The following is a 27,289-nucleotide window of genomic DNA, read 5'->3' as shown; positions in this document are numbered from 1 at the left end:
AGCACTATACACGTAAGGCACGTACGCATACATAGAGGAACACACAGACACACACACATACACACTGAAGTGAGGTCTATCAAAGCAATTGTATGCAATACAGTCTAAAGGTAAAACCATAACTGAGATAGTCTTATCGCAAGACACTTGAGCAATAGTTTCAAAAGGTCAAAACAGCCTTTCATTCTCATCATAAACACAAGCAGACTGATAGTAAAGTAAATGATACAAAAACTTGGTTCCAAAGGTATCACTCAGTATGAGCTTTATAAATCATTTTAAAAGTTAACTTGGTGAAACTTCAAGTCAAGGTGAAACTCAGGGACTAAAGTTGGAAAACTAAAAGAGCTTGAATTTGCTTTTATTACATGTATTAATAGAGGCTCTTTCAGCAGCTTGTTTTCAACTTCATCCACTTTGGTAGGAACTTTGCAACCTTTGGCAATCAAATCCTTTTGGCCAAGCTGTCTGGAAATAAAATGAAGTAAAATTTCTACCATCAAAATGTGCTAGTATGAGTCTCTGCATGTTTCAGTAAGTAAACTCAAGCAGAGTATGATTGTAATTTACTTATAGCTTTGCAAAAACGGTCTGTTCCCACCCTGTCTGTCATAACATGCAGATTAAGCATTGTAGTTGAGTAATATTTCAACCTCAAGCCTTCGTCAACCATTCAGAGCGTGACGGAGTACGTTATGTAACTTCTACTTTACCAACGAGGTCACTAGAAAACACTGCCTTTCTTTCCTTCTTGGAAAAGATAAAGCCCGAAGGCGTTAACATGCATTAAAACACCTTAAAAACACTTATTTGATGTTTTTAAAGGCATTCGCCCTCATAGTTTCCATCATTTAATCATTGAAGCAATAATATTGAAGCAACTGCAGTTCACCAGAAACTTACAGTAAAATAGCTGGTCTAACAAAATCTATATAGACAAGGTCACATTTTATTATCCTACTTGTATTGTTGAACAATATTTTAGTCCACTTTAATGCTATTACTGCCCTCTACTGTTAAACATCCTGTGCTCACAGTGGTGCTGATCCTTGCACAGAAGCGTGAGGAGTCAACCTTGTTGAATCATCGCTATGATTCACTTTCACGTGCAATTAAAAGGGGGAGACCTGAAAAGATTAAACGGGAGACAAAACTGCAATAGTGCAATACTTAGTAGAAGTCATCTGGGACACCAAAGACTTGAAAAAGCACTGAAAAAAAGCATCTAGTGATTTCAAATGTAGTTAGTCGTATTCAGGAAGGTGCGTAAGCTGCTATGTCGATGATGTGCTTTTTAAAAATCACAGCCTGGCCCTTTACGTAGATGAATGCTGAGCACAACTAGCTTCACATATTATTAAAAACTCATTTTAATCTAAAGTTCAATATGCTGCCAATTTAAATAGCAGACAGTGATTACAAGACTTTATTTACAAAGACCTAATTACACTTTTATTTCCCTCAAGCATCACTGTCATTTGTCTGAAATACTAATGAGCTTTATTATGTTTTATCCAGCTCACCAAATCCATAACAAAGAAAATAATGAAGCTTTTATGTACTTAAAGAGCACAACCAATTACTTGGTAAATTAATGTTCAAATTACAGATCCAGATGTGTGTGCCAAGAAAACAAAATATAGTATAGTTTATGTGAAATTGTAGACCAAATGTATGCTCCCGGGCCTTGTGCATAGGAATTAATTTGCTCACATTGCATGTAAAATAAACATTCCTGCATCTGTTACTTTCGGTAAATAATTCTAACAAATACAAACTCCATAGTTTGAAATTTAGCAAGAAGGGGAACTGGAGAAATTCAGAGAAATTAAGGTGAAATAGCAGCATCAGTATGTCAGATTTGGAGGCAAAGGAAGGAGGAAATATCTTAGTAGTGACATCACAGCAGTGCAGGAAGTGTTGTCCTTTTATAGCCCTGTTCTCTCTCACTGCTACATTCCTCCGCTAAAGACCTCAATCCACCCCTCCTCCTGCTCTCTACTCTTCTGTCTTCAATCCTTTGACGCAGACAGAGGGAACAGGGGGTGGAGACTGTAAGGGAAGCAGGGGGAGAGGAGTTGGTAAGGCAGAAAAATTCCCTGAACTCTCCCTTCACAGCCCTCACAGCCACTTCTCTTTTCCTTTCACTCCCCTCTTCCTCTCTCAAGTTTTACTTTCACCAGCCGGTTTGATTTAGCCCTAAAGGTGTCCAACATATTCAATTTACGATTTACAGGAAGAGCATTTATTTATTCATTTTTGAATGTGTCTTGAAAATCTCACTCAGTAAGGTCTCAAAGGAAAATTGACTGAATAGTGAAATTTAATGCAGAAATATCTGTGGATCCCTATCCCTTTTTTTTCTTGTTTAGTTTTGCTCTTCTTACAGAAAATTTGAAAAACTTTAAATGTGGGGGGAAAAAAGGCATTGCAACTGTAAGGAGCCAGGAGTGGTTAAAAAAATGGTTTTTCATCCAGCAAAAATACTTGTTGTGACCTAACCTATGTAACTTTTCTATTTCATAGAACGAGAAGTGAATCTAGATGAGTTTGTACAAACTGATCTGAAAAGCAGAAATGGCTACTTTGGGTTGTGTCACAAGAATGAAAACCCAGAATAACAACCTGGAAGGTGGCAATCTCCATGGATATGATTTATACAGAAGTTAAGCAGAACTGGTCCATCAAGTCATGAACAGTGCACAAATAAACCTTGCTTACACAAATCATTTCAGCTGACTTTGACACAAGCGTGCCTTTAGATGCAGGTATATTCACACTACTGATGTATTGGAAGTACATGAACTCTAGAAAGAGGTCATTTTTACCTATTGCTAGGTGTTTTCCAAGTAACGTGACATCATCATAGTCTGTCATGTATAATTTAACTTTTGTGGCTATAAATTATATGAAGTTTTTATAAGGTGTTATAGGTGCATAAATCCTAAAAACAGGTAATTGTAGTCTGTTGCTAGGAGGTTGCTAGGCGGTTGCTAGGGATCATGATAACGTCAAATTATCTGATGTAGATAAGAACCTTCAGGGGCCTAAGATTTCCTCATATGCCAAGTTTGGTTGAAGCACTCCTGATGAGTCTGGGAGCAGACAAGGAAACAAACAACCACACTGAGACAGATATCTTTGAATATATGTGTGTGTGTGTGTGTGTGTGTGTGTGTGTGTGTGTGTACATGTATAGACATCTTTGTGAGGACAGAAAATTGGCATGCCACTATACTTATGGGGACCAACAGTCTGTTATGGGGATGAAATGCCTTTTCCCATGAGTTTGAAGGCATTTTTTTAGGATCGTCAGGGTTACAAAAAGGTTATGGTTAGGTATAGACCAAGGGTTGGGGTTATGCATTCATTCCTGATTGTCAGGGTTAGGGTAAGTGGCTAGAGAAAGCATTATGTCAATTAGATGTCTTCGCTAAGATATGAAAAGAAGTTTGAGTGTGTGTGTTTGTGTATCCTATCAGACAAAATCTTTGTCTTAATGAGTGTGTTTGTTGTTCTTCATATATGTATACATATAAAGAGTTTTCACTTCCCATTTTTCCACATTTCTTCGTCAGTCATGTGTGCTGCTCCTGGAATGCTTTTCCCCCTACCCCAGAGGACCAGCTGTCAGTTTGAGCATGATTTCAGGGCCCAGAATATGACACACATGTGAGTAAGTGTAATAAATCTATTTTAGTTAGGTAGGTTTATATTCTTGTGTGAGAACGGTCAGCCTTTGTATAGACTCTGTAGCCTGGTCTGATCTGTTGCATCAGGGTGTTGGGCATAAGAAGAAAGTCCCTTCAGACAGTTTCACATCTGTTTGTGTTATTAAAACAGATCTTTCACAACAGGCCAGCCCATACATATTCTCTGCACGCTTCCTGTTCATGATCACACTCAGTATGTGCTTCTCCTTTTAGACTTCACACTTCCTGTTTTTATGTGCTTTCTTATTATGGTATGAAAAGAAATTATCACTGTGTCGGTGGGTTTATTAAGGACAGATGTGTGACCTGCACATGAGGATAAAAACAGCTTTCTATGTGAAAGGCCAAATGACTTAACACTTTAAACACTGGCTGAAAAGAGGTCTACTTTGCTTTTATACTAGTTTATGTCACATGTGACTGATTTGTATTTGAATTAGTATGATAATTATACATTATAGGCTAAATCAGTTTACAAAACACGTTTGCTAAGTCTAGTAAGGCTAATAGTGACTTAAAAATGTCATGTACCTACCCAAACAGAGCAAAAGATGCACTTTTATCTCTAACCCAACAACAGTTCACAATAAATTCTGGTCTTTAAAGCTGGTGCCCCAAATAGTAATCATCTTGAATTAAAACATAATTGTCTGACAGTCAAAACAATAGATATAGTGTCATTTTTATTTTTGTGGGTTTTCAACTAGTAAATATAATATAGAAGTATTTCAGCTTATGATTTTAGGTATCATCTTTCAAATAAAGAGGAGCAGAGACACAATCAGCTCAAATATAAAGATCATAAATCGAAGTTTTTTTATTTAACCATACCCCCCAACAACTTTTGTAGCTATTGTTTGAAAATGGGTCCCGTCAAGGATATCATGTTACAGTCAGTTATAAATTCTTACTAACCTATTAGCATATACTGACATCATAACATTTGCTTTAAAAAATAAACTTTTATGTCAGACAAATAAAAGATACTATTGTTTTACAGCTTTATAAGATGAGATCTACTTTATTATACCAAATATGGGAAATTATGTGTTACAACAAGGCTAAACACAGCAAACATGTACATTAACACAGCTGTGGAACTTCTTTTGTCTGGTCGTGTCTAAATAACATTTCAATTTAAATTATTTGGAGTGCACAGGAATGGGGAATACATTTCAATACAGTAGATGTCTTCTAAAAGTGCTGTAAGTTCAAAGGTGTAATTCCTCCACTGTTACCTTCAGTGCCATGTGCCACCACATTGCAAAGCATTGGTAGCTGGTCTCCACCGAAGTGCAGAGAAGCTACCTAAACTCTAATCCCAGACAGGCTTACATCCTCACTGTGTACAAGCCTGGTTGCTGTGTCTTCTCTGAAAAAGAAAACCTCAAATCAAATGTGCTTGACTCCCTGATATAACTCACAAATGTGTACCTTGACGCAGATAACTCATAGGATGGGGAGGAAATGGTGTCAGTAATTTAGAAAACCTTCATTTACCCTGGAAAAATACTTTTTTTGTGGTACATTTACCCTCCTTAAAGCTAGGACTTCTTACTATTTGTTGATTTTCAGCTCTGTAGCCAGGTTGAGAAAGAATCAGGGCTCTATTGACCCCAGCCTTTAACGTTCACAAATAAAATTTCACCATTAGAGAGAAAATCATTCAAAATCATCCCACTGGCATGTCATTATGTGCAGCAACTATAAATATTATTACTACTGTATAGACCAATGTTCAACCTTTCTTTTATCTCAAAATTTCTTAAAAGGGTAGCTGTAAAATAATTAATTAACTATCTGCAGAGGAATGGTTTGTTTGAAGAATTTCAGTCAGAATTCATCACCGTAAAGAAAGTGCACAAGTGAAGGTTAAAAAATGATCTTTTATGGCCTCAGACAGTAGTCTCATCTCTATGTGTTTGCTGTTAAACTTCACACGATATTTTAGTACAGAAATTAGAACAAGGCACTTGAGCATCACATGAGACACAGAATAACAAACAAACAGCACTGTGGTGCAGTGGTTTGAATCATACCTATTTAACAGAGTCCAATTTGTTCATGTAAAAAGGGGAGTCTTCTTCACACACTAACATTAATCATAAAGTTCCACAAGGCTCTCTGGTGGGACCAATTTTATTTACATTATCCATACTTTCCTTAATATTACAAGGTCTGGGATACATTTTCATTGCTATGCAGATGATGCCCAGCTTTGTTTATCTATGAGGCTAGATGACACACACCGACTAATTACCAATTATGAAATGAAATAAAGACATGGAAGACTACTAATTTTCTATTTCTATATTAAGCTAAAACTGAGGTGACTCTGTTTAATCTGCACTGGTCACTCCACTTTATTGTTATTGATATTTATATTTAAAAGTGCAATACTGTAATTTTCTGCTGCTCATTCCTGTGCAATATCCCATCTGCCCCTCGTCATATTTCTTTTCAAGATTTTCTTATTTAATCACTAGTGTACATATATTTATATTTATAGATACATATATATTTAGTCATCTTTTCTCTTTTACCACGTCTCTCTAATATTTTGCTCTTTACTATTTTTCTGTTTATTTTTTTATTATTTTATTTTATTTTATTATATTTTCTTCTACTGTACCATGCTGCTGAGTGACTGCTGCTCGTCAAACACATTTCATTGCAATGTTGACCCTGTGCTAACTTGCATATGACAAATAAAACTGAAAACTGAAAACTGACTGTCCCAAAAAATCTTAGAAATGTGGTGTTGAACAAGATACTTACTCAGGGTGGCATTATCTTGACAAATATGTAGAACTGCTTTGTTAAATATCTCTAAAATTAGAAACATCCTGTTTCAAAGTAATGTTCGTGATCTCAAACTAGTTCGTGTTTTTATTACTTCTAGGTAAACTGTTGTAATTAATTATCAGGTTGCTCTAAAAACTCCCTGAAAACCCTTCAGTTGATCCAGAATGCTACAGCAAGAGTACTGACAGGGACCAGAGAGAGAGACCATATTTCTATTATATTAGATTCTCTTTATTGGCTCCCTGTTAATTGTAAAATCAACTTTCTCTAAAATTACCTTTCTCTTCATATACAAGGCCTCGAATAATCAGGGCCTTATCTTATAGTACCACATCACCCCAGTAGTGCTTTGCCCCCCCCCCCCCCCCCCCCTGCTGGGGTTTCCCAAAGTACACTGAGCATTTCTTCTTCACTCACCTCTCTTCACACTTTCTGTGTATTAAATCATTAGCTATTATTACACTCTGGCTCTCTTCCACAGTCTGTCTTTTTTTACTGTCTCCCCCCTCTGACTCCCAATGACTCATGTAGGATGGCTGCTTCTGTCTGCGGTTTCTTCCTCTTAAGAGTTTGTCCTTCCAAGAATCACCAAGTGTTTGCTAACGGGGGTCATCTAATTGTTGGAGTCTTTTCTCTATTGTAGGTCCTTTATCTTACATTCATTACATTCATTATTATCAGGTTGTTTAAAAAAAAAACCTCTCTGAAAAGCCTTCGGTAAATTCAGAATGATACAGCAAATATACTGATGGGGAGTAGAAAGAGGTTCCTTTTTAGGAACACAGTTATGTGTCATTATTAAGAGGTTTCTTCCTCCTAAAAAGGAAAAAAGACATATCCAAAGAAACAGATTCGCAAATTCATTTGTCCAGCCCGTTTTCTTTAGTGCTGCTGTAGGATGAGTTGTGCAGAGGGTGGTATTCATGTGGGTTTATGCACAATAAATAAAAGGTTGCTAAATGATATCTTTTCCACCACAGCTTCAGATGCCCTTCTTCACATGCCCCACCCCCCACCCCCTTCAACTCACCACAGCCAAGTACACTGCACTTACCACAACATTTTGACATTTAGTCAATACGATACTTCAAAAATCTTTTTTGTAAATTACTATTTTTAGTTCCATTTATTAATAGTAAAAGATTTAGCACCATCCTCTGTGGTGAGGGGTGAGGGAAGACTTTTGCTCCATTAGAAAAGAAATGTTTAAAATTACATTAAGTTTGTTGGGTGGTGTTAGGTGTTTCCAAGTATCTGCTGAATGGTCAAACAAGAGACCTTTTACTAACAATTTCACCATACTAACTGCACAAAATCATGATGACCTGATAATGATTTTGTACAGTCAGAATGAGTCAGTCAGAATGCTGTCTTCAGGACGCTGAAGAATTATTATTCATTAGTGCTGAAGCCAAGGATCCAAATAAAGTATTGCTCATATCACAATTCTATCACTTTGTGACAACAAACAGCGATAAAAGAGGGTTCTGTGTTTGACTCGGTGGGGTTAGAAAACTAAAACTATAAAAAGAAGATAAATAATGTGACTTTTTAAAGGATTTATTTCAAATTAAAAAGCAGGTCTCATTTATACCAACATTACAGAAATATATAAAATATTCTCATTAAAAAGAAAATAATAATAATAGTAACAACAACCTCAAAAATGTAAACTCATTTCTAAGTCGTATTCTCATTTTTCACTTACAAAACATTGTGATTTACATCCTGACCCTTAAAGCACCAAAGCCACGATGCTGAGGTAGTAGCAACAAAGGTCAGCTGCTTCTTGTCAGTGGCCGTGTTATTTTAGGTCGTGTGTTTTAGTTTTAAGCTAAAATCAGCAGTGGTCTTTGTGGGTGCAGAGCCAATTCATGACACAGCGCACACATTACAGCCAGGAGGACAATAGGCCTCTTTATGAGGAAGCACTTGCACACGTACGCACATATACATATACACACTGCTATGTTTAAACAGGTGGGCAGAAAATTGAGTGGTTAGCAAGGTGGGTGTTTGTGTGTATGTGCGTGCACGTGTGTGTGTTTCCCTGGGTGTTAGCTGTGTGTGAGGAGTTTGGTTATTAAAAGGAAAGGAATGGATACGGCATATGTGTGTTTAGCCTTGGCTGGCCTCCTAGGAATACATACCATGGTGACACTAGCAGTGCCGAGAGCAGCAGAATTCCTTCTTATAAAAATAAGCATCATGGAAACAGAGAAGAGAGGAAAGGAAGAAGAAAAAAGGGAGGAAAGAAACAAAAGAAATGAATAGTGTGCATAATGGACATGTATGCAAGAAAACACACAAAAAGATGAGTGTTATGAGTGTCTGACCCAAGTGTTTTCATTTTGACCTAAGCTTGGACTGTCAGTCATAAGCTTGCCACAGTTTGAATCATATATAGCTAAAGGGGATTTATTATGCTTTTCTTGATTTTCTGTCATGTACACATTGGTGCAGCGGTCAATGTTTATATTAAACATAGCAAAGGAGTCATATTCTTATAACCCAAAAGCACAGGCTTCAGACTGCTTTAAACACTCTTATCCCAAAAGTGTTTTCTCATTTTGGCTCGGTATGATGTCACTGAGAGTTGATACCCTTCATATGGTCATCTCAGACACAACAGCACCACCCAGATGTTGCATAAACCGTGTGTTAATAAGAGGCAGTTAACAAGAAAATTATCAGGTAAAAGTGCACCAAGACCCGGCATAAAATAAAAGGAGGATTAGTTTGAACTGTGACTTATGCAAAGTAAAGTCCAATAATAAAAATTATACACAACTGTGTTCTTCTTCATTACAGTTCATCAGCCCAATAATAATTATGTCTTGTGTTGAAAAACAAAAATTAGCACCTCTTTGTCTCACAATTACTGCTTTCAGGTGTACAGATTAGAGTCCTCCTCACAGCCTCCTCCCATCCTACGGTTAAAAAAATTACAGACTCGATGCAGCAAAAAAATGCGGTTACGGGAGTGGACCAGGTCTTGTTTTTAACTGCTACTGCTCAAATTGGGAAGTGGGCAAAAGTTACATGCAGACATACAGATGGAGTTGAACTTCAGGGAAGTGACTAATTTCATGAGCTACATTTAATTTGGTGACGGCTGTCAAAAAGAGGAAGCAGGACACTGATGACGCTTTGAGTCAAGTCCTTAGCTAGCAGTGCAAATACATGCTAACTGGTTCTGGTCAGTAACAGAGAACAATGGTCTTTCTCAATAGTTCTTCCAAGAGCTGCATTGTCATCCTAATGTCTCCACCACAGCACACCCAGCACACACATATACTAGTCACCTTGAGCTGATCTGTCCATGATTACTATGGTTATGTAATGCTGAGATGCAACTTTTGGGTGCAAAAAGAAAAGAAACAGCAGCCTTTTGAAAAGGCCTCCACTGTGTTTCAGTGTTTTAGTGACCCATTCATAGACTGTGAATAAAAGCTGGTTAACATACCTAATATGATATCATGCATTTGTTTGTGGAGTCTAATTTTTAAGCTTCAGGCTTTATGTGGTTGTGATGAGAAACCAAGAGCACTGCGTACTCATATGGTAGGGACCTGTCAATCACAAGTTTGCCACACTCACACTATGTCTTTATTATCTATTTTACTGTTAAAGGGACCATAGTTTACAAAGTGAATGCAGAATTCAATATCATGTAACACTAACAACTGAGTTCACAAACAGGATGATGTTTACCAGAGCTGAGTCCATACAGGAAGTCATTTCCCAATCGCTCATCACTTTGAAGTTGACTGTTGGTCTCTTGCGGACATTCCAGGCTTTAGTTGCCTAGGTAACCCTGCAATGTATTTACCGCTGTGTCAGTCAATATTCTGCGCTGCTCACTGGCAGTCACTTCAGTGACTTCATATTGGGTCCTGTGCAGTTATTTCAACTGTATTTACTTGAACTTGCTCTATGTGATTCTCTTCTTATGGTCACCACATTGCTGCAAAATGCTTCCTGTGTGGACACGGCTTTGAAGACAGAAAGTAAATGAGAAGTAGGGTCATTTTCTCATAAGCTTTTATATAATCTGACTCTTTTTGCAACCAGAGGAGTGGCCCCTTGTTGGCCATTAGAAAAAAATGTAGGTCTATGACACTGAACATGACTTTTAAGACCGAGAATCTGTGCCCATCTTTCATGTAAAGTCTGAGACCTTTGACCCCACCTTGTATTGCGGGTGGGGTCAGGTTTTGCTGGTTCCAAAACTTAAATGCAAAAAGGAGTTCTCAGAGACAAAACCAATGCTAATCGCAAGTGTGGCTGATTATTTTGCTTATACGTGAGAACGTAATGTAAACTTGCAACACATAATCAATATTAAATACTTTAGGAAACCAGCAAGAAAACTATCACACAGAAACAGCTCAAGGCTACCCATCCAACGACAAATGAATTGCACTTGTAAATTATATAAAGTGCTCGATTACTCCATCTTTGAGAGAATACAAGCTATATAAAAATTCTCGATCAGAGATAGATATATCCCTCTAATGCCTTGATTATATTCTGTTGCAGACACGAATACAGGTAACTGAACACCCAACCAACGAGTGCTTGTGCCTGTTATACATTTCTGAAGTCTGCTTGAAGTTCACCACCTGGGACACATGCATAGTTGGTGGACTGCAATGTAAATTCTCCACAAATGGTCTAGACCTTCTCTCTCAGTAGCTGATGATGAAATTATGTCAATCAAATCCTAGCAGACCCGAGCAAACTCATGGATGTGGAAAGTACAAACGAGGCTTAAGATGTAGGCCATTAAAATTATCTCTGAACTAATAAAGATTTTAAAAAGTAATTTGGTGAATAACGAATATGAAAATGTATGATCAGTGAATCATAATACAAGTATTTGCTTTATTAATCCAGGTAAGACTATGAAAACCTTTTATTCTGTACAGCAACTACATGTGAGTGTATATATAAGATGTTAAAAATGCTTTCAGAAAGACACTGAAACATCCTGAAACAATAAGTAACATCATCTGTATGATTCAAAGACATATTAAAAGACTTGCTGTCTGGTACAAAACATGGAAACTACAGGGGGGAAGTTATGACAGGAAACAGTGTGGTAGAGACACTTCTCATCACGAAAACACATACAAGGATATACATGCAGACATGCAGTTACAGCTCAACCCTTATAGCAATAAGTAGATAGACAGGACAAGGAAGTGGAAGTAAAAGAAAATAACACCTGAATGCATGCAGGTGCATTCAGAAATGACTGTATTTCTACCAAATTTACGGTATACCAACCTATAAATAAATGTTAAAAAAAAAAAAAAAGGTGAAAGACATCATCATCTGGTATGTGGCTTGAGATCCATCAATATGCCTCTGATCAAATACGCTCATCAATATTATGAGCCGTTGCCTGGATACAGTTGGACTAGAACACATGTGAGAATATACAGACGAGTATTCATCATCTTTTGGCACACTTTTAGGTGCACAGAGACGCATCCAGACGTCATATAACTTTGACTTCAGTCGAAGGTTAAAAAGAAGAAGAAGGAGAAAGCTTACAGTATATTCACATCAACCTCCCACAGCTGACGTGAATACAAGACTGGAATGCAATGGGAGTAAAAAACACTGCTGATCTGCTCTGAGGGAGTTATAAATACACATTCTAACAGAAGACCTGCTGCCCCACTTCTGTCTACATAGGGTCAAACACTGGAAAGCACACACAACTATGTGTAAACACACAAAGTTAGCCTCATGACGATAATGCTATTTAGATGTAACATAAAGTTTTGAATTGTACAGTGCTGTGGCCCATTTTCAAACTCAATTTCCATTAGTCAGTTCTGTTTGACTCTGATTAGCAAAAATTTGCACACCACACACACCAATCTTTTTGCTTACCCTAAAAGGGCATTCTTGGTGCCTGTATCAGGCCGTGTCTGAAACTGAAACAAACAGCAAGTAAAACCAAAAGAAAGCCACTGCTGTATGGTTTTAATGAAAGTTTATGTTGAATGGAGGGGGCATTTTAACCTGGAAAAAACTCCTGCCATGACCTCTGCTAGGCAGATGTAACAGGAATGAACACTGTTTCCCCACAGCACGTCAAACCCTGAACATTCCCGTTGTCTTCTGGTGGCCACAAGAACTCCAATATTGATGACATCGGTTTATTTTTCACCCGTCTTTACAAGTCCTGACACAAAACCAGTAAACCAAAGGGCAAGGGAATTTTGCAAACAAGAACGCCTCACATTGCAGGCTAGCAACAGAGTGGTGTTTTTATCTGTCCTCCTCTTTAAACAGCTTCAATAAATAAAAACTTCTCACCACTTATGACGCTCGTTCTAGGCTTGGCTGTGCTTCATTGCCCAAACACCTGACATCAATCTGTACTTGTTTTACGTTAGTGGTCTTCTTCCTGTCTGGCAGCTGCGTGGTGTTTTGCATACAACAAAATCCCTTTCTAAGGTTTTAGCTAAAGCACATTGTTCAGAAAAGGCTACTTTACACAAGTATTTTTCCACTAAGGCCTACATTAGGAATTGAGCAGCAAACTTTTCAAGTTACATTTGGTAGTCTTTTATAATTAATGTTAGGGCACTATATTTTTTTATTCATGTGAATTTTAGAAATAGACAAAAATCTGTGAAATTACCTATGGTAAAACTTTCATGAGAAAGTCTCTCTTTGCTGCTTTCTATTTATGTTTTTCTCACCTTTGGCTGTCCTTTCCGCCTCCCACGCCTTCCTCTCTGTGTGTCGAGCACATAATGTTCATGTGTGTTTGACTTTTTTTTGTCTCATCAAAATGACTTTCTCATACTAAGATCTGATCTCAGGGGGCATCTTTGATGACATTGCTTGTAGAGTACTGTGCAAACGTCTTCAGCCACCCCTAATTTGTTCTTATCTTTGGCATGGGTGCATGGATTTATTGAAACCTATTCAAACATAGACAGAGATACAGTACATAAGGCAGGAATAAAGTTTGTACAAATTCAATATTTTGACTATCTTTTTTCTTCAACACAGCCTGAACTATCTTAGGCAGCTTTCTTGTAATTTCTTTAAGTCTTCAGGAAGTAGTTCTCCAGGCTTCTTGAAGGACACTTAAAGCTCGTCTTTGGATGTTGAGTGCCTTATCTTCTGTTCTCTGTCACACACTGCTTCAATTATGTTGAGGTCCAGACTCCAGGGAGGCCAATCGATGACCGATGCTGTTCAATACTGTGTGTTTTTCTATCCAGGTATGCTTTTGCTGCATTGGCAGTGGGCTTGGGATCATTGTCAAGCTGAAAAATTAAGCTGCTGCCAATCAGACTCTTTGATTCAGTACTGCATTCTGAATCAAACTCTGACAGTACGTTTCTGCATTTATAATTCCATCAAGTTTGATCGTCAACACCAGTGGCTGCAATGCAATCCCAAACAATGACAAAGCCTTGACTGTTTTTTTAGAGATGACTGTAGGCACTCACTGATGTACCCTTTTCTAAATTACTCTGTGCGTATTAACAACCAAAAATCTGTAAGACCTGTTGCCATTGACTTTCAATCCAGTTCTTGTGTAATTTAACATACCCCAGGCTCTTCTTCCTGTTTCCCTTCCTTAAGACTGGCTTGACAGCCATGTTTTCACCTAATAGCTCTTTGGGATTCACCCCGTTTATAGGAAAATCTTATTCCTGTCAAACAGCGTTATCTTTGCCATTTTTCATAGATTCGACTGGATTCACGGATTCGATTTGAATTATGTGTTTGTAACAAGTTTTCCAAAGACACAATTTCAGATGGTTCTTTTCTAAGTTGTCTGCTATGTGTAGACACAACACTAGTTCACTGCTTAAATTTGGTGCCTTTTTTGTGCTTGAATGATTCATAAGTCAGTCTTTAGCAACTTAAAAAAAATAAAAACACACATACAAACCTAAAAAACAATTCTGAAAATAGTCAAGTACAACAACTGGGAAAAACCTTCAGAAAATCTAGAAAACTATTGCTCAAGACCATTGTGGGAAAAAAAACAAAACGAGAAACCCTGGCTCCTTGGAGGCGAAATATATATAAGAAATGAGAAGCTGCTCAAAACTGTTTCCTGAATGGACTATATTTTACCTCACTGCTGTTCCTTCTGGTTACACATTAGACCAACAAATACACAGAGTGATAAACCACCCCTCTGTTATCGAAACAAAGATTTAGCTGTTTGTTTTGCTTTGGGTTCATAGGGGCTGTGTAACATGCACACACACATGCACACACACACATACACTCACTGATGTCTGGAGGGTTTCCAGGTACAAGTTCCCCTTTCTGTCAGTCTCTGCGTGAACTCAGCAGCCTTAGTTTCCTACTATGGCCTTTTCATTGTGTTTGTCAGAAAACTGCGTGTTTGAGTGAGTGAAGAAGTATATGCAGACTTTTAAACAAGTATTATATAAAATCGGTTGAGGAATAACATCTGTAGCCTATGGATTGTAGATGAGTCAGGTTCTATACTCTTTATCGAAACTGATTTAGCCAAAGTAAGCTAATGCACTCAATTTTGCGGTCCACCAACACCAACTTGGAAATAGTGCAACATCTCCCCCTTCTGGTGAGTTACCAGAAGAAGCTGCATAAACAAACTCTGACCCTGTTGTGAAATAATAGATTCCACAACTTTTTCATTCACGTTACTGGAACAATCTGTCGCAAGGGCATAGCTTAAACTATGAACTTTCATCATTTGTTTCTTTTCTAGCAAATAAATCATATTATACAAAGCTACACTGTTGTATGGAGTCTTTACAGATCACATTAGAGTACAGATGTAATCTTGAGATTATAATAATTAAAAAGATTTTTTGAGACCTTTTGGAGTATCATCCCATATAATCAGTCTGATTTAATGTGCGAGTATTGAGGGTAATATCAGTTATCAGTCGTGGTGCTGGTATGCAGTTATTCTTTACTTCAGCAGCCGTCAGCAAACACCAGCAAGCTTATGGTAGGTAAATATCAAATTGCTCTCCTGTCTCTGCAACTTTCCAAACAATGGGATCATCACACAAGTTCACAGATTCTACATGTAACAGGGCGCACAGCTAATGCTGCTGAGGTGATAGTAAAATCACTTCATGTTATGTTACTTTGGAATGAGTGAGACTAACTGTGCAACAGATCACCACAGATATCTCTGTCTTGGTATTTCATACAGCTTTAATATTATTAATTAACACAGCATTTTAGATCTCATTCTATTCTGTAAAAGACAACCAACACAGATCAAAAGACAAAAACAGGAATAATGATAAATAACAATAAAGCTGTAAGAACAAATAAAAACTAGAATGAGACAGGAGGTGTAGTGCAGCTACAGTACTGCGGTTAAAAACATTAACGTGAGTCAGATCTTGCATGTAATATTATATTGTGGTAATAAAAGTTCCTTTGCCTGGAACTAGTAAATCCCAATGCACTGAAAAGTGCACCAGATAAAGGGCAAAGATTGTGACATCACTATTCGCAGACTTCTGTCACATGATATGCCTCAGTTTGTATGCTAGTGGTACTGCTTGTGTACATACAAATACAAACACAGCTGACTAATTTTCCTTCCTACTTTCCCTGAAAACAAAGAAGTTCAAAGAACTTGCATCTCAACTCTCCACCCTCACTCATTGTTTGTGCAGACATGTGTCGCTGTTATCTTGTTAGTAAACTTTCTCCATTCTTCTTCTCTTGCTTTCTAATTGAATGCACATGAGTGCATTCCAGTGGATGGGAGAGGTATAGAGGGAGGGTGTGATGTCAGAGGTCAAAGTTTAGATTCTGACCTTTGACCTCTGAGTAGAACCCAACTGTGTGGTACTTCTGGGAGTGTGTGTGTGTGTGTGTGTGTGTGTGTGTGTGTGTGTGTGTGTTTGGTTGAGAGTGGGGTCATATTGAATACAAACTATGAGACTTATAGGTTGTGTTTATTTACAGATTAAGTGCAGTTACTTTTCTAATGGCACTTTTTCAGTTAAAAAGGATTTAAAGATACCATTTATTTATTTATCACTGCAAAACAATTATAATAATTTTTACAACACTTCGTCAAAGAAGAAATACACAAAGTTTGAATGAAACAGCGACTGCATACCACTCGCAATGAGGGTAACAACTGCGGAAGAACGTGCTGCGCACGCGTGAACCGTACATTCACCATTCACAGGGAATCTCCCAATTCCAAACACCCTCTGTGGAACGCAAACCAAAAGGCTCTCTGTAATCGCAATCACAAATGCACACACACAAACACGCGCACACAAGCGAGTGATGCAGGGGGGTACATTGTGAAAATGGGAAGGTGGCGAGGTGGGGTGGGGGTGAAAAAAGGGGAGGAAAATGGGAGCAGATGTTCATCAGGTCTACAAACCCCTCCTCCCTTCCCTTTATTTTTTTCCACTAGTAGTTGTAGCCTCTTATCTGAAGGAGGCTGTATGGGGCTGTGGACGAATGACTTCACTTAATCATGAGTTTTTCAATAGGCTGAGTGTGCGAGTGTGTAGAGGTTGTAGGAGCACACACAAGCACAAAAGTGCGTGCGCACAGACGCACACATGCACACGTCAGTGCAATGCAGTTGTTTTAATCAGGAAATCCACTCACATCCAATGGTGATGTTGTAATTATGGATTAGTCAGCTCTACTATCTACCTCCTACTCAATCTTCCATTCAGTTCTTATAACCCTCAGACAGCTCTTAGACGTCCTTCCTACTCACTGAAAACCAACATTGTTTGATCATCAAGGGGTTTGTTAAATATATCAGAAAACATGAATTGTTTTTACATCATTTCCCTGGAAACATCTTATTAGACTTGGCGTGCAGTGGTAGCCTAAAGTCAAATATCTCAGGCAATACAACCTCTCTCTTCTAATATCTAGCAGATGTTGAATAATCACAAGCTTTTATGATGACTAGGCTAATTACTCCAGCGCTGGAAGATTATGTGACCAAACAAAGGAATGCATCCCGTGGCACATTTTTATGCACCTGGTGGAATAATCCCAAATCTCTGGATGAACCTCGCTGCAGATCCACCCTCGACAAAACAATCTCCACTTTCCCTCCTTTATTGCCTTCTCTCTCTCTCTCTCTCTCTCTCTCTCTCTCTCTCTCTCATTTCCCCCATTTCTTCTAAATAACCCCAATCCTGCCCCTTCATCCGTCTCCTCTCCCCCCTCCTGCATCCATCTCTTTCCCCCTACCCAGCCCTTATATACCACGCATTCACCTTCCTCTGTTATTTCCACACTGTGTGTGTGTGTGTGTGCATGGCTGTAGTCACAGAGGGCGGGCCATTAGTTTGTTAGTTGGTTCTGCAGCTCATTGAGCTCATTGTGCTCCAAAGGCCCTTCAGCCCAGCTGGACTCAACAAGAAGCAAGAACTCCCTTTCAAATCTCTCATCTCCTTTCTCCTCCCCTCCCCCTCTCCTTTAACCCCCACTGCCAGTAATCCCCAACTCAGCCCAAAGATTTAGTTTCTTCACAGAAGTAAACTGAACTTGCTAACCAAATAGCCAGCTTATAGCATTTGTTTGCCAAATTAACAAATTACCTCAAGGAACTTGTGTTGCTGACATCTTGCTAATGATTTGTTGTTTACAGTGTGAGAGGAGCTAAAAACACACACACACACAGAGTGCCCACCTCTTAAGATGTAGAACTAATTAGGGCAGCTTCTTATGTCACTTTCTGTTGAAGACACACAGCTGCATTAGCACTGGTTTTGCATTTATTTATTGTTTTATCCGGGGACAATACACTTCATATTCATTGTGCATCTAAAAGTTCATTTTCATGCCTATAGTGTGCATTTTATGAATTTCAAGCATCACAACAAGTTGCAGTAAATTTATAGTGTAGCAGTTTACACATTCACCTAGGAAGCAAAAGATCCCTGGACAAGGCACAGATCCCTTGGGGGTTGAATGTGCAAAGGGCATCCAGTGTAAACAATTGCCAAATCAAATGTGTGAGTGGTGCTTCCTTAAGAAGGAGTCACCACTCATATATTTGATTTGGCAGATTTAGTAGCCCAAATTCAAAATATTGTTAATGTCTTAAAGGATTTTAGTTCATGTGATCACAAAGTGCACAGAGACAATAGCAGCAGGAGACAATATTTGGCAGCTGTAGCAGTCTGGTGATTATGACAGTGTTACCATATCGACCCATAGGAGGGTCAGAAATCGATTTCTGACCCATAGGATCTGCTCGGCCATGAAAGCCCATGGCATGAAGTTCCCTGGGCTCAGTTTTTATGCTGATGTTAATGCCAGAGGAGTTACTGAGTGAGCAAAGCATTGGTGGCTTTTACACCCTGTTCTGTAACTTTACATGGTCTGCACTCTGCTGTGATTCCAACACACTTCCACTTTGGAATAACCAGTTAAAGATGATGGACGAATATCTATGGGGGAACTGACTACTTGCAGTGCTGGCACAGTATTACACTCAGATTCATTGAACTCTATAGAATAACCAATTCTTTCCCTATGACAATGGCACTGAAAACACCTGAATGCAAAGATTAAGAGGTATGGACCGATACCCTTGTCCATGTATGTTTGGAAGTTACTTCTAAAATATCTGCCAGTAAAGCATCACAAAAATAGCAAGGACATCCTGTTATGTCAAAACTGGACTACACCTAGATCACTAGACCTCTGATTACATTTTAGCCATCTTTATTAGACACATATGAGGAAAGACATATGAGTCAAACGATTATAACACAGAATTACACTGCATCACAAAACTAGAATTCGCATTCCTGTAAATTTGACAAAAATTGCAAAGTGGTCTACAACTTTTGAAGTGTGGAAAATATACATATTACTTACAATCTGTGGTACATGAGATTTAAGAATCTGTGTGGGCACATGCACAGTTTATTATCATACTGCTGAATGGCAGTTATGTGCAAAAGCAGCCAATTCATTTGCTTTCTACGGGGTGAAAAAAAAGGAAAAGTCACAAATAATGTGCAGCTTATTACTTGTTTTGAGTAAAATCCCCAACCTTCAGACTGTAGAGTGGGCCTGTACCATTACAGCTCACTGGGGGGTGGAATAGATTGAAATCCACTGTCAAACACACACAAACACATTCGCACACAAAAAACACACACTTAATGGTGACCACTTGGCTGGAGCAAAACAATGCTTTTCGGCGGGCTTTGTTCTCAGCTGAACTCATCTTTCAAAAGGTACAACTTGGACTCAAGAATTTCTGAGGCAGACTGAGTCATTTTTATCAACCTTTTAAGATGTTCCTCTGGTCCTACAGGGATTTCATGTGGGCTAGATATCAGTGGGTTGTTAATACCGCTTGTTTAAACTTACAAATGAACTCAAGAATTTTCACTGATGCCACAATTGAACCTATTTTAAGGTTAACTTAATAATCATTGCATAAGCCAGTTAGTTGGTGTTCTGATGCTAATCGCACATGCTTATAATCTCAGTTTTAGTGGGACCAGCCCTAGTCCTAATCAGAATCGGTTGCAGAAGAAACCGAAAGCAGCTCTCTGAGGTTGCAGCCAACAGTCTGCTTGCTTATGAATGCTGTCACAAATCTCCTTACAGTCCCAGAGGTGTGACAGCCGAAGTCCTGGCAGATGTGTTTGTGCTTGTGTGTTCTTGAAGTTTTGTCTTTGTGAGGACTGACTTGTCCTACTGTTGATTGAAGGGCTTGAATTTATGATTGTAGTGTCTAAGTTAAGGTTTAGACTCGCTGTTTTTGCGAAGGTAGAGGGACTAAACCTGTTGTTTTGTGTGTGTGTGTGTGTGTGTGTGTGTGTGTGTGTGCGTGTGTGTTGGACTAATCATCTCAAGGCTCTGCTCTGCAGTGGAATTTTTTCACACATCTGTCTTCACCTTTGAAATCAACGCCTTCGCTCCTTCTTGTCTGTGTCATAGGGTTAGGCTGTCTCCACTTTTCTCCTTATCCACATTTAGTGCCTCAGTTTTCTGTCTGTTTCTTTGTTTTGTCTTTGAAATGGCCTTTTCTTGTTATGAGTATCTGCAGCACATCTGTAAAAGAAACCATCTGCCTGCATTTTCATTTCCTACTATGCATCAACTGAAAACAAGTATTTCAAGAGAACGGTGTAACAGTTGTCTGATCAAAGTAAAATCAAAAGGTCAGTCCTTGTGTACCAATGAACTACAGATGTCATAAAACCACATATTCAATATAAGGAAAATACAAATTAGTAAATTACTAACACTTGAAAAAAATGTACAAAAAAGACAGGGTGAATACAACAATGTGTTCTTTATTTTTAAAGCTTTATATTGGTTAGATGACTGGTGAAAATTTCCTGGTATAAAGCGGAACAATCTCTTCTTTCAAATATTGTCTTCAGGTGTTCTACTTTCCACAATTAACAGATTTAATTATTAAACCAATTAAATATTAACATTTGTTTTTTATAGGATAGCCCATATATTTATAGCTTTCTAAGCTTGTGGTCATGCCTGGATCATCAAGCTACAGCTTTCCTACTGTTTCTTTTCTTCTTCTTTGTTCATTTTCTTCTTGGTTGGATCCCCAGTTGTAAATATCCTCAGAATGCCCATTGATTGTGGTGATAACCTCAGACTGTCTGCTGAAATGGGGGATAGTGAAAGACAGAGGTATAGGGAGGAGAAAAGAGAAGAAAGAGTAGTAAAAAAAAAGAACTATTAAAAAAAAATTATGAAATACACAAAACTGAGAAATCTAGCCTATATATTGTGTAATACCCCCAAATCAGTGAAGCTATGCGATAAATAATGCATATTATACAATCTTATAATCAATTTTCAACTTATAGTCAATAAATGTATTTATTTATTTATTTATTGTATATAAGCCCTCATTCTCATCCCTCTTTAGAACCGCAGGGTGTGCAAAAACAACTTTTTTGCAGAATCACAGAGGCGTGGGAGTGGCCAACAGTAGTGTTAGCTTTTAAATCCACACGTGGTCCGGGTCTTCGGCTTGTTTAGCACCCATACATAACTAGAAACTTCTGACCATCTCATGCCAGCGAGTTGCCCACGTCTATCGCGGCAGGGGCAGACGGGATCGGACGAAGGTTTTGATAACTCAGCAAAATGCCATCTTATCCCCTGAACCAGTTTGCTGAGCTGGAAGAAATGATGTGCAAGGTAAACCCCCATAAGAGCGCAGAAGAAAGTTTAGCGGAGAGCGAAAGTTGGCTAGGTAGGTAGGGGAGAGGAGGAGGGTGTTAGCCTGCTAGCTGCGCTGTTACGGAGTTTGCGGTCTCCGTGTTATCTTTTCAAGTCTGTTTTGGTGGATAAAATGTGTCAGGCTTTCTTTTTTAAGAGGCTTCGTCTGTCTTTTGACTGTTCTGTAACTTGAAAGTTAACTCTGACCAGACGTTAAGTTGCCAGAAAGCAAGAGTTGTTGTAGTCCATCGCAACTTGGGCCCATTAAATTATCGATTGAGTAGCCTAGTTTGTGATTTGCTCTTAATGCCGGTTAATTAACGTCGTTAATTGTTAAAGGTCGCTGTTTTCGTGCTAACAGCTTCTTCGATAGACAGTTCGCCGGTAAAGCAGCTTATTTATACACATAACCCGAACACGTTGAGTCACAAAAGTCATGGCTAACAGACTGAAGTCCCCAGTTAGAGCTGTGTTGAAGTGTAGAGGTCCTAAACTTGCTCGAAGTGTAAAAAAGTTTTGTAATACTTTTGTTTGTTGGTTGTTAAAGTTAACATTCCGTATTTTATTCCGTGCGCTGAATGGAAACATTCTATAGCTCGTCCTAGCTTATCAGAGCAAAAAGCGTGCCTTTAAGTTTTTTTGTGTTCCTTGGGGTTAGATGGACGAATCCAAAAATCACAAAGAAAGAGGGGTGACGCTACGTATTACAGATTTGAATCTAAAATATCTGAATTTGTAGTGCCAGTACAATACGGCACAAAATAACCACAGGGATGGATCAATGTGTCAAAAATTTGTTTTGACGACATAAATTGAAAAAGTGTGCTTTTTATGTACTTGTATACAAATGCCTAGTACCTCCCCCACCCCCAAAACTTGGTTCTTGATGCTTGAATCTATCAGGGCACCTGACTCAAAATATTTCCAGTGAAAACATTTAACAGAAATGTGCAAATAAAGCAGAAGATACAACCTTTAGTGTTTAGTGGTAATAACAAAAATATTATAATGTCTAACATAAATTGGCATAACCTAGATAGAAAATGTATACGTTTTAAAATTGCTGGATATTAATAGTAGCTTGTACAGGCTAATGATGTGGACTTTTTGTTTTGTTTTTTTAAATGCAGCATTTACTGAATCTCAGTCTGAGGGAGCCGAACAGAACAGTGCCATCTCTAAGTCTGGCCATGAGAACACCAGGTTACATCAGCGAGCCATGTCGAAACACTTCATTTTCCCTCTCCTCCCTGTCTTGCCTGCCCACTAATGCTTCGGACAGTGCACTTCTGACCTCCAGCCAACGGGGACGGCAATCAGAGAGTGATCTACTTTCCCAGCTTGGTAATTCCACGCAGTGGGAGAAGCCAGGCTTCTTTTCCCAGCGCTCTCTCAGCATGGTAGAGACCAGTGGTGCAACAAGAGCAAGTCTAGGCTGGCCTGTGACAGGCGCAAAATCCTCCCAAAGTGACATCGGCTCCGCCACACTGAACACCAGTTCCTCCTCGTCCACCTCGTCTGTGCCTGCCTCCTCTTCGTCGTCGCGCTATAAAACCGAACTGTGTCGATCTTTCACCGAGAACGGCTTGTGCAAGTATGGGGGGAAGTGCCAGTTTGCCCATGGGCCAGAAGAGCTACGTGATCTAAACAGACATCCAAAATATAAAACTGAGCTGTGTCGTACGTTTCATACCATCGGCTTCTGCCCCTATGGGATCCGCTGTCACTTTGTTCACAACAGCGAGGAAGAAAAGAAGCTCTCATTGTCTCGTTCTTCCTCCTCAAACTTTCCTCAGCAGCTGCCCTCCACCTCCTCCTCCTCCCGCTCACATCGGCCACGTCTTATCCGACAGAGTTTCAGCTTCTCTGGGTTTCCCTCAGCTCCCCAGCAGGCCTTTCAGTCTGCCCTCACTCCTCATGTTTCTCTTGCCACCACCTCATTCACATGCCCACCAACGGCCTCTTCTCCTTCCTGCGCAGACATTACTGATCTTCTCTCCCATGCCTTTCTAGAAATGGACTCTGCCTTTGAGGCCTCCCCCGCTCAGCAGCACCATCCTCCCGTGGGTCCCGATCCCAGGTCTCCATTCATGCCCTCCCCTGACTCCGGCTATTCTCCGAGTGGGTTATCTCCAACGAGCTCCCCTTCCTTACAGCAGAGTCCCAGTGCTGCGGGGGTCCTTTCAGGGCCACTTGGTCCCAGATCCCTGTCCCACACTTCTCTCTCAGACCAGGACCAGGATGGAATCAGCTCTGCTGGCTCACTCAGCGGCTCCGAATCATCTGGTGGCATTAACGAAGCTAATGGCAAACGTCTGTTAGTTTTTAGTCAGCTCTCTCTTCCTGAAGATGCCACTGGGTTCTGCCTTTAAGCTGCATATTGCTGGAACGTGTACATGAGTATCCATACGCAGAATATCCACTGCACACGTAGCCATACTTAAGAACACAGACCCTTAAATGCACACTCCCCGCTCACACACTGACTGACAACTAAGACATTTTTAGCATTCTGTGTGAAAAAAATCGACTGGGTGACCTGTCACACTGCACGCCACTGTCATTTGCACAAGGCACAGTGATGCTAAAACTCCAGTTTGTATGTGGCGGGATCACCAAAACAGTATATCTCAAAACAGATGTTTTAATGGTGTCCTTAAAAAACCTTTTGAAGCTTTATCAAAATGATATGCTAGGATGGCAAATTCCAACGAAGAATTTTGTAATCACAGTGTGAATTTAATTTCCTCCTGTCAGCATACTGCGACAGATCTAAAGAATGTGAGAAAGCCAAAGACATCTGTTTGTTGCTCGCTTGTTTCAGTAAGACAAACACTTTGTGACCGTATGTTTAGGAGTTCTTCCATCTAATGTACACTGTACTGTTTATGTAATGTTTATAAGCTCGTGAAGTAGTGTTTTTGTTTTTCGCCCTTCCCCCTTGTGGTTGTACCATCTGGGGGCTGTGTTTAGATCGCTGGCCTCGAATCTGAATGTTACGTTTTAAACGATGTATACCTGTAGTGTTATTTACCAGGTCTTGTTACGTTGTTGAACCAAGATTTGCTGTTGTGTTTGGAGAGATGCGAGCATGGGGTGAGAGTCTCCTTTTAAATCAGGAGAGTAAGCTAGTGTGAGCAGAGGAGCCGCGTTTCTACGGCTACTGCAGATGGTTTTTGGGTTCTCATGCATTATTGACAAACCTCAAGCAGTCAAATGTCAATTTGCCAAATTTAAGCCACTCTGCAGCAGAGTGAAGAGTGACTCAGTCAGGAGGGCTTGGGCACATATGGGTTCATATTGCACGGTTGGGAAAGCACAAGGTACCAGGCGCTGAAAAACCACGCCGAGAGCTAGCCGATTAGTTTGATATGAAATGATGAGGTCAGAGCTTGAAGCCAGGTGACTATTTCCTGAGAAGTTGTCGTTTGTGGTGCTGAAGTGTTTGGTTTTGTTTTGTTTTGTTTTGTTTTTTTATCTTAAACACAAACATTCCCTGTAAGTTTTTGAAAAGTGAGACTCTCACTCCATGTCGCTCCGTCTCTCTGTTATTCAGTATTAATCTTTTTTTTTCTGTTGATGCCTTTGTTGTTAAGACTGAAAAGTATCCTGGTCACATGCACGCGTACTATGCTCCCAGGTCTTTTTTTGCCTTACCAAGCTAGATTCAGCATACTGTAGGGTTAGGGGTATGTATGCTTAGTGTTTTAGAAAATGTTACTTGGCTGTTTATTGTTTTGTTTTGTTTTTTCCTGTGTTAATGATGTAGTTGGTCTATTTAAAAACAAAAAACAAAAAACCTTTTTCATCAGCGTGTTTAAGGCCTGTTTAGTGGTAAAGATGATCTTTAGTAAATTAATTTCTTTAATTTATTTTTAACGTATTTATAGAGGACTTTTGAGTTGTTAATGCTTGCATCAAGTTTAATATATTTTGCTTTTTTGTACTGGAAATAAAGGAGTTTGTTTTTTGTTTTTTTTAAACGGTCTTTGTTTGGCTTCTGTTCGCCACCTGCAGGTAAAAAGTGAAGATTTTGACATTTGATGTGGAAACTGCTTTTATTGAATGATGCAGATGTTTAAGAGAAGAAAAGTGTTTTATGCTACGCTGGCGTTAATGTAGCGTTGGCAAAAAGGCTCACAGGATGTAAGGTTTTAGGTGCAGGAAGCAAGCGAGTGAGCAGGAAACCAGTGAACTGTCATTTCTGCTTTTCGTTTATCACATTTCCCCAGTGACCTGTGCCGTTGAGGTTAACCGTATCTATACAATAAAATAATTTCATTCGAGCTCTAAACCTCGTTCATGAAGCTCATCTCAAGTTTATTTCCTTTAGATGGCTAACCTGGAAAGTATGTAGCTTACACTACACAAGTATTCCCTATACTTCCAGGATTAAGAAGTACTCTGTGATGCAGTCTCAAGGTGAAGAGTGTGAAAGCAATACTGATAAGAGCCTTTGAAATCCAGAAAAAGTCTTGGCTTTTTATTTTCCCTACAAAGCTTAGCCTTCGCTTCTTAAAGGGAAAAGTGATACTTGTGGATTTTAAAAACTCAGTGGCTGCTGGAGTCTGAAGCGAAGTCTCGGGGTTAAAAATGAGGAAAGCACTGTGGTCTCTCGCATCCTCGAAGTTCAGGTGCAGCAGCGTGTTTCTGGCAGCAAATTTGCAAATAAAAATGGATTTAAGCGAGTTTGGCAGTGGCAGTCATGGCTGTCCCGGCCACTGTGGTCGAGGGTAATACGACAGTGGGGTGTGAATGTGGGAGTGTGGAGCAGTGCCACTAAGATTTCGTGTAAAGATGAGATGTCTTTTGTTTGGGGTTTAATCTTACCAATCTTCAGTTTCCACTTATTTCCTTTCTGCCTTCCCTGATTCCGTCCCACATCCCTCACTTTGTGGTTATATACATCCCCCTTCCTTTTCACCTCCTGCCCCTGGTATACCAGTATAATTGGAGTGCAATGCAACCGTTCCTGATATGAGACAATCTGATGAAAACACTTTACACAAAGGCAGACTTGATTAAAAAAATTAAAATATGAGTTCAGGGCTTAAGATGCCTACTCACCCCTGATACTCAAGGAATCTCTCTGTTATGCACACACACTCACACACACAAGGGCTATTATCTTGTCACTTAACATGAGATGGGCCGGCTGTCTGGTAGTGATTAGTGGCCGTGAAGGGTTTAAAGGCATGCATTTGCTGTGTGTGTAGGCATTGTGTCCTATAGATATTCTCCCAGTTGCCCTGTGGGACATAGGAAAGCCAGGCAGATGGCTGTATTCAGGTCCACCGCGGGTCAACATATGGCCGTGAGAGACGAAGTTTGTGTTTGTGTGTGCGAGAGTCTTACTCATACCATGCTTGAGTGGAGGAAGTTGAATGCACTGGTGTGACGACAGAAAGGTGATAAAAGGGGAAGAAGAAAAGTGGAGATGAAGAAAATAAAGGGAGGGCAGTATGAGAGGATCAAAGTGGGTGTCATCCTGTGAGATCATACAGATTAAAAGCAGCAACATACTTTTTTAGGTTGCTCCGAGGAAGTAAAAT

The 27,289-nt window shown here is 39.4% G+C and overlaps 1 protein-coding gene and 1 long non-coding RNA gene across 3 annotated transcripts; one reads left to right on the top strand and one right to left on the bottom strand.

The window, feature by feature from the left end:
• Nucleotides 1-20,156: 20,156 nt before the first annotated feature.
• Nucleotides 20,157-22,860, bottom strand: LOC109194639 (uncharacterized). Its single transcript, XR_002056451.2, has 3 exons — nucleotides 22,263-22,860; nucleotides 21,070-21,172; nucleotides 20,157-20,594 (listed from the first exon to the last, which is right to left on the bottom strand). It is a non-coding gene; the product is annotated as an uncharacterized LOC109194639 (long non-coding RNA).
• Nucleotides 21,516-26,041, top strand: zgc:114130 (mRNA decay activator protein ZFP36L1). Of its 2 annotated transcripts, none has more exons than XM_005474679.4 (2): nucleotides 21,516-21,716; nucleotides 22,868-26,041. In XM_005474679.4, the coding sequence occupies exons 1-2, from the start codon at nucleotides 21,663-21,665 to the stop codon at nucleotides 24,107-24,109; spliced, it is 1,296 nt and encodes a 431-aa protein (XP_005474736.1). In that variant the 5' UTR covers nucleotides 21,516-21,662; the 3' UTR covers nucleotides 24,110-26,041. The 2 variants fall into 2 exon arrangements, with proteins under 2 accessions (XP_005474736.1, XP_005474737.1); XM_005474680.4 differs by having other exon boundaries at nucleotides 21,516-21,771.
• The last annotated feature ends 1,248 nt before the right edge of the window (nucleotides 26,042-27,289 follow it).

Source organism: Oreochromis niloticus, linkage group LG14 (genome assembly GCF_001858045.2).
Source record: "Oreochromis niloticus isolate F11D_XX linkage group LG14, O_niloticus_UMD_NMBU, whole genome shotgun sequence".
NCBI classification, from domain to species: Eukaryota; Metazoa; Chordata; class Actinopteri; order Cichliformes; family Cichlidae; genus Oreochromis; species Oreochromis niloticus.
The sequence above is the reverse complement of the archived record's forward strand: the minus strand, read 5'-3'. Positions and strand labels throughout refer to the sequence as shown.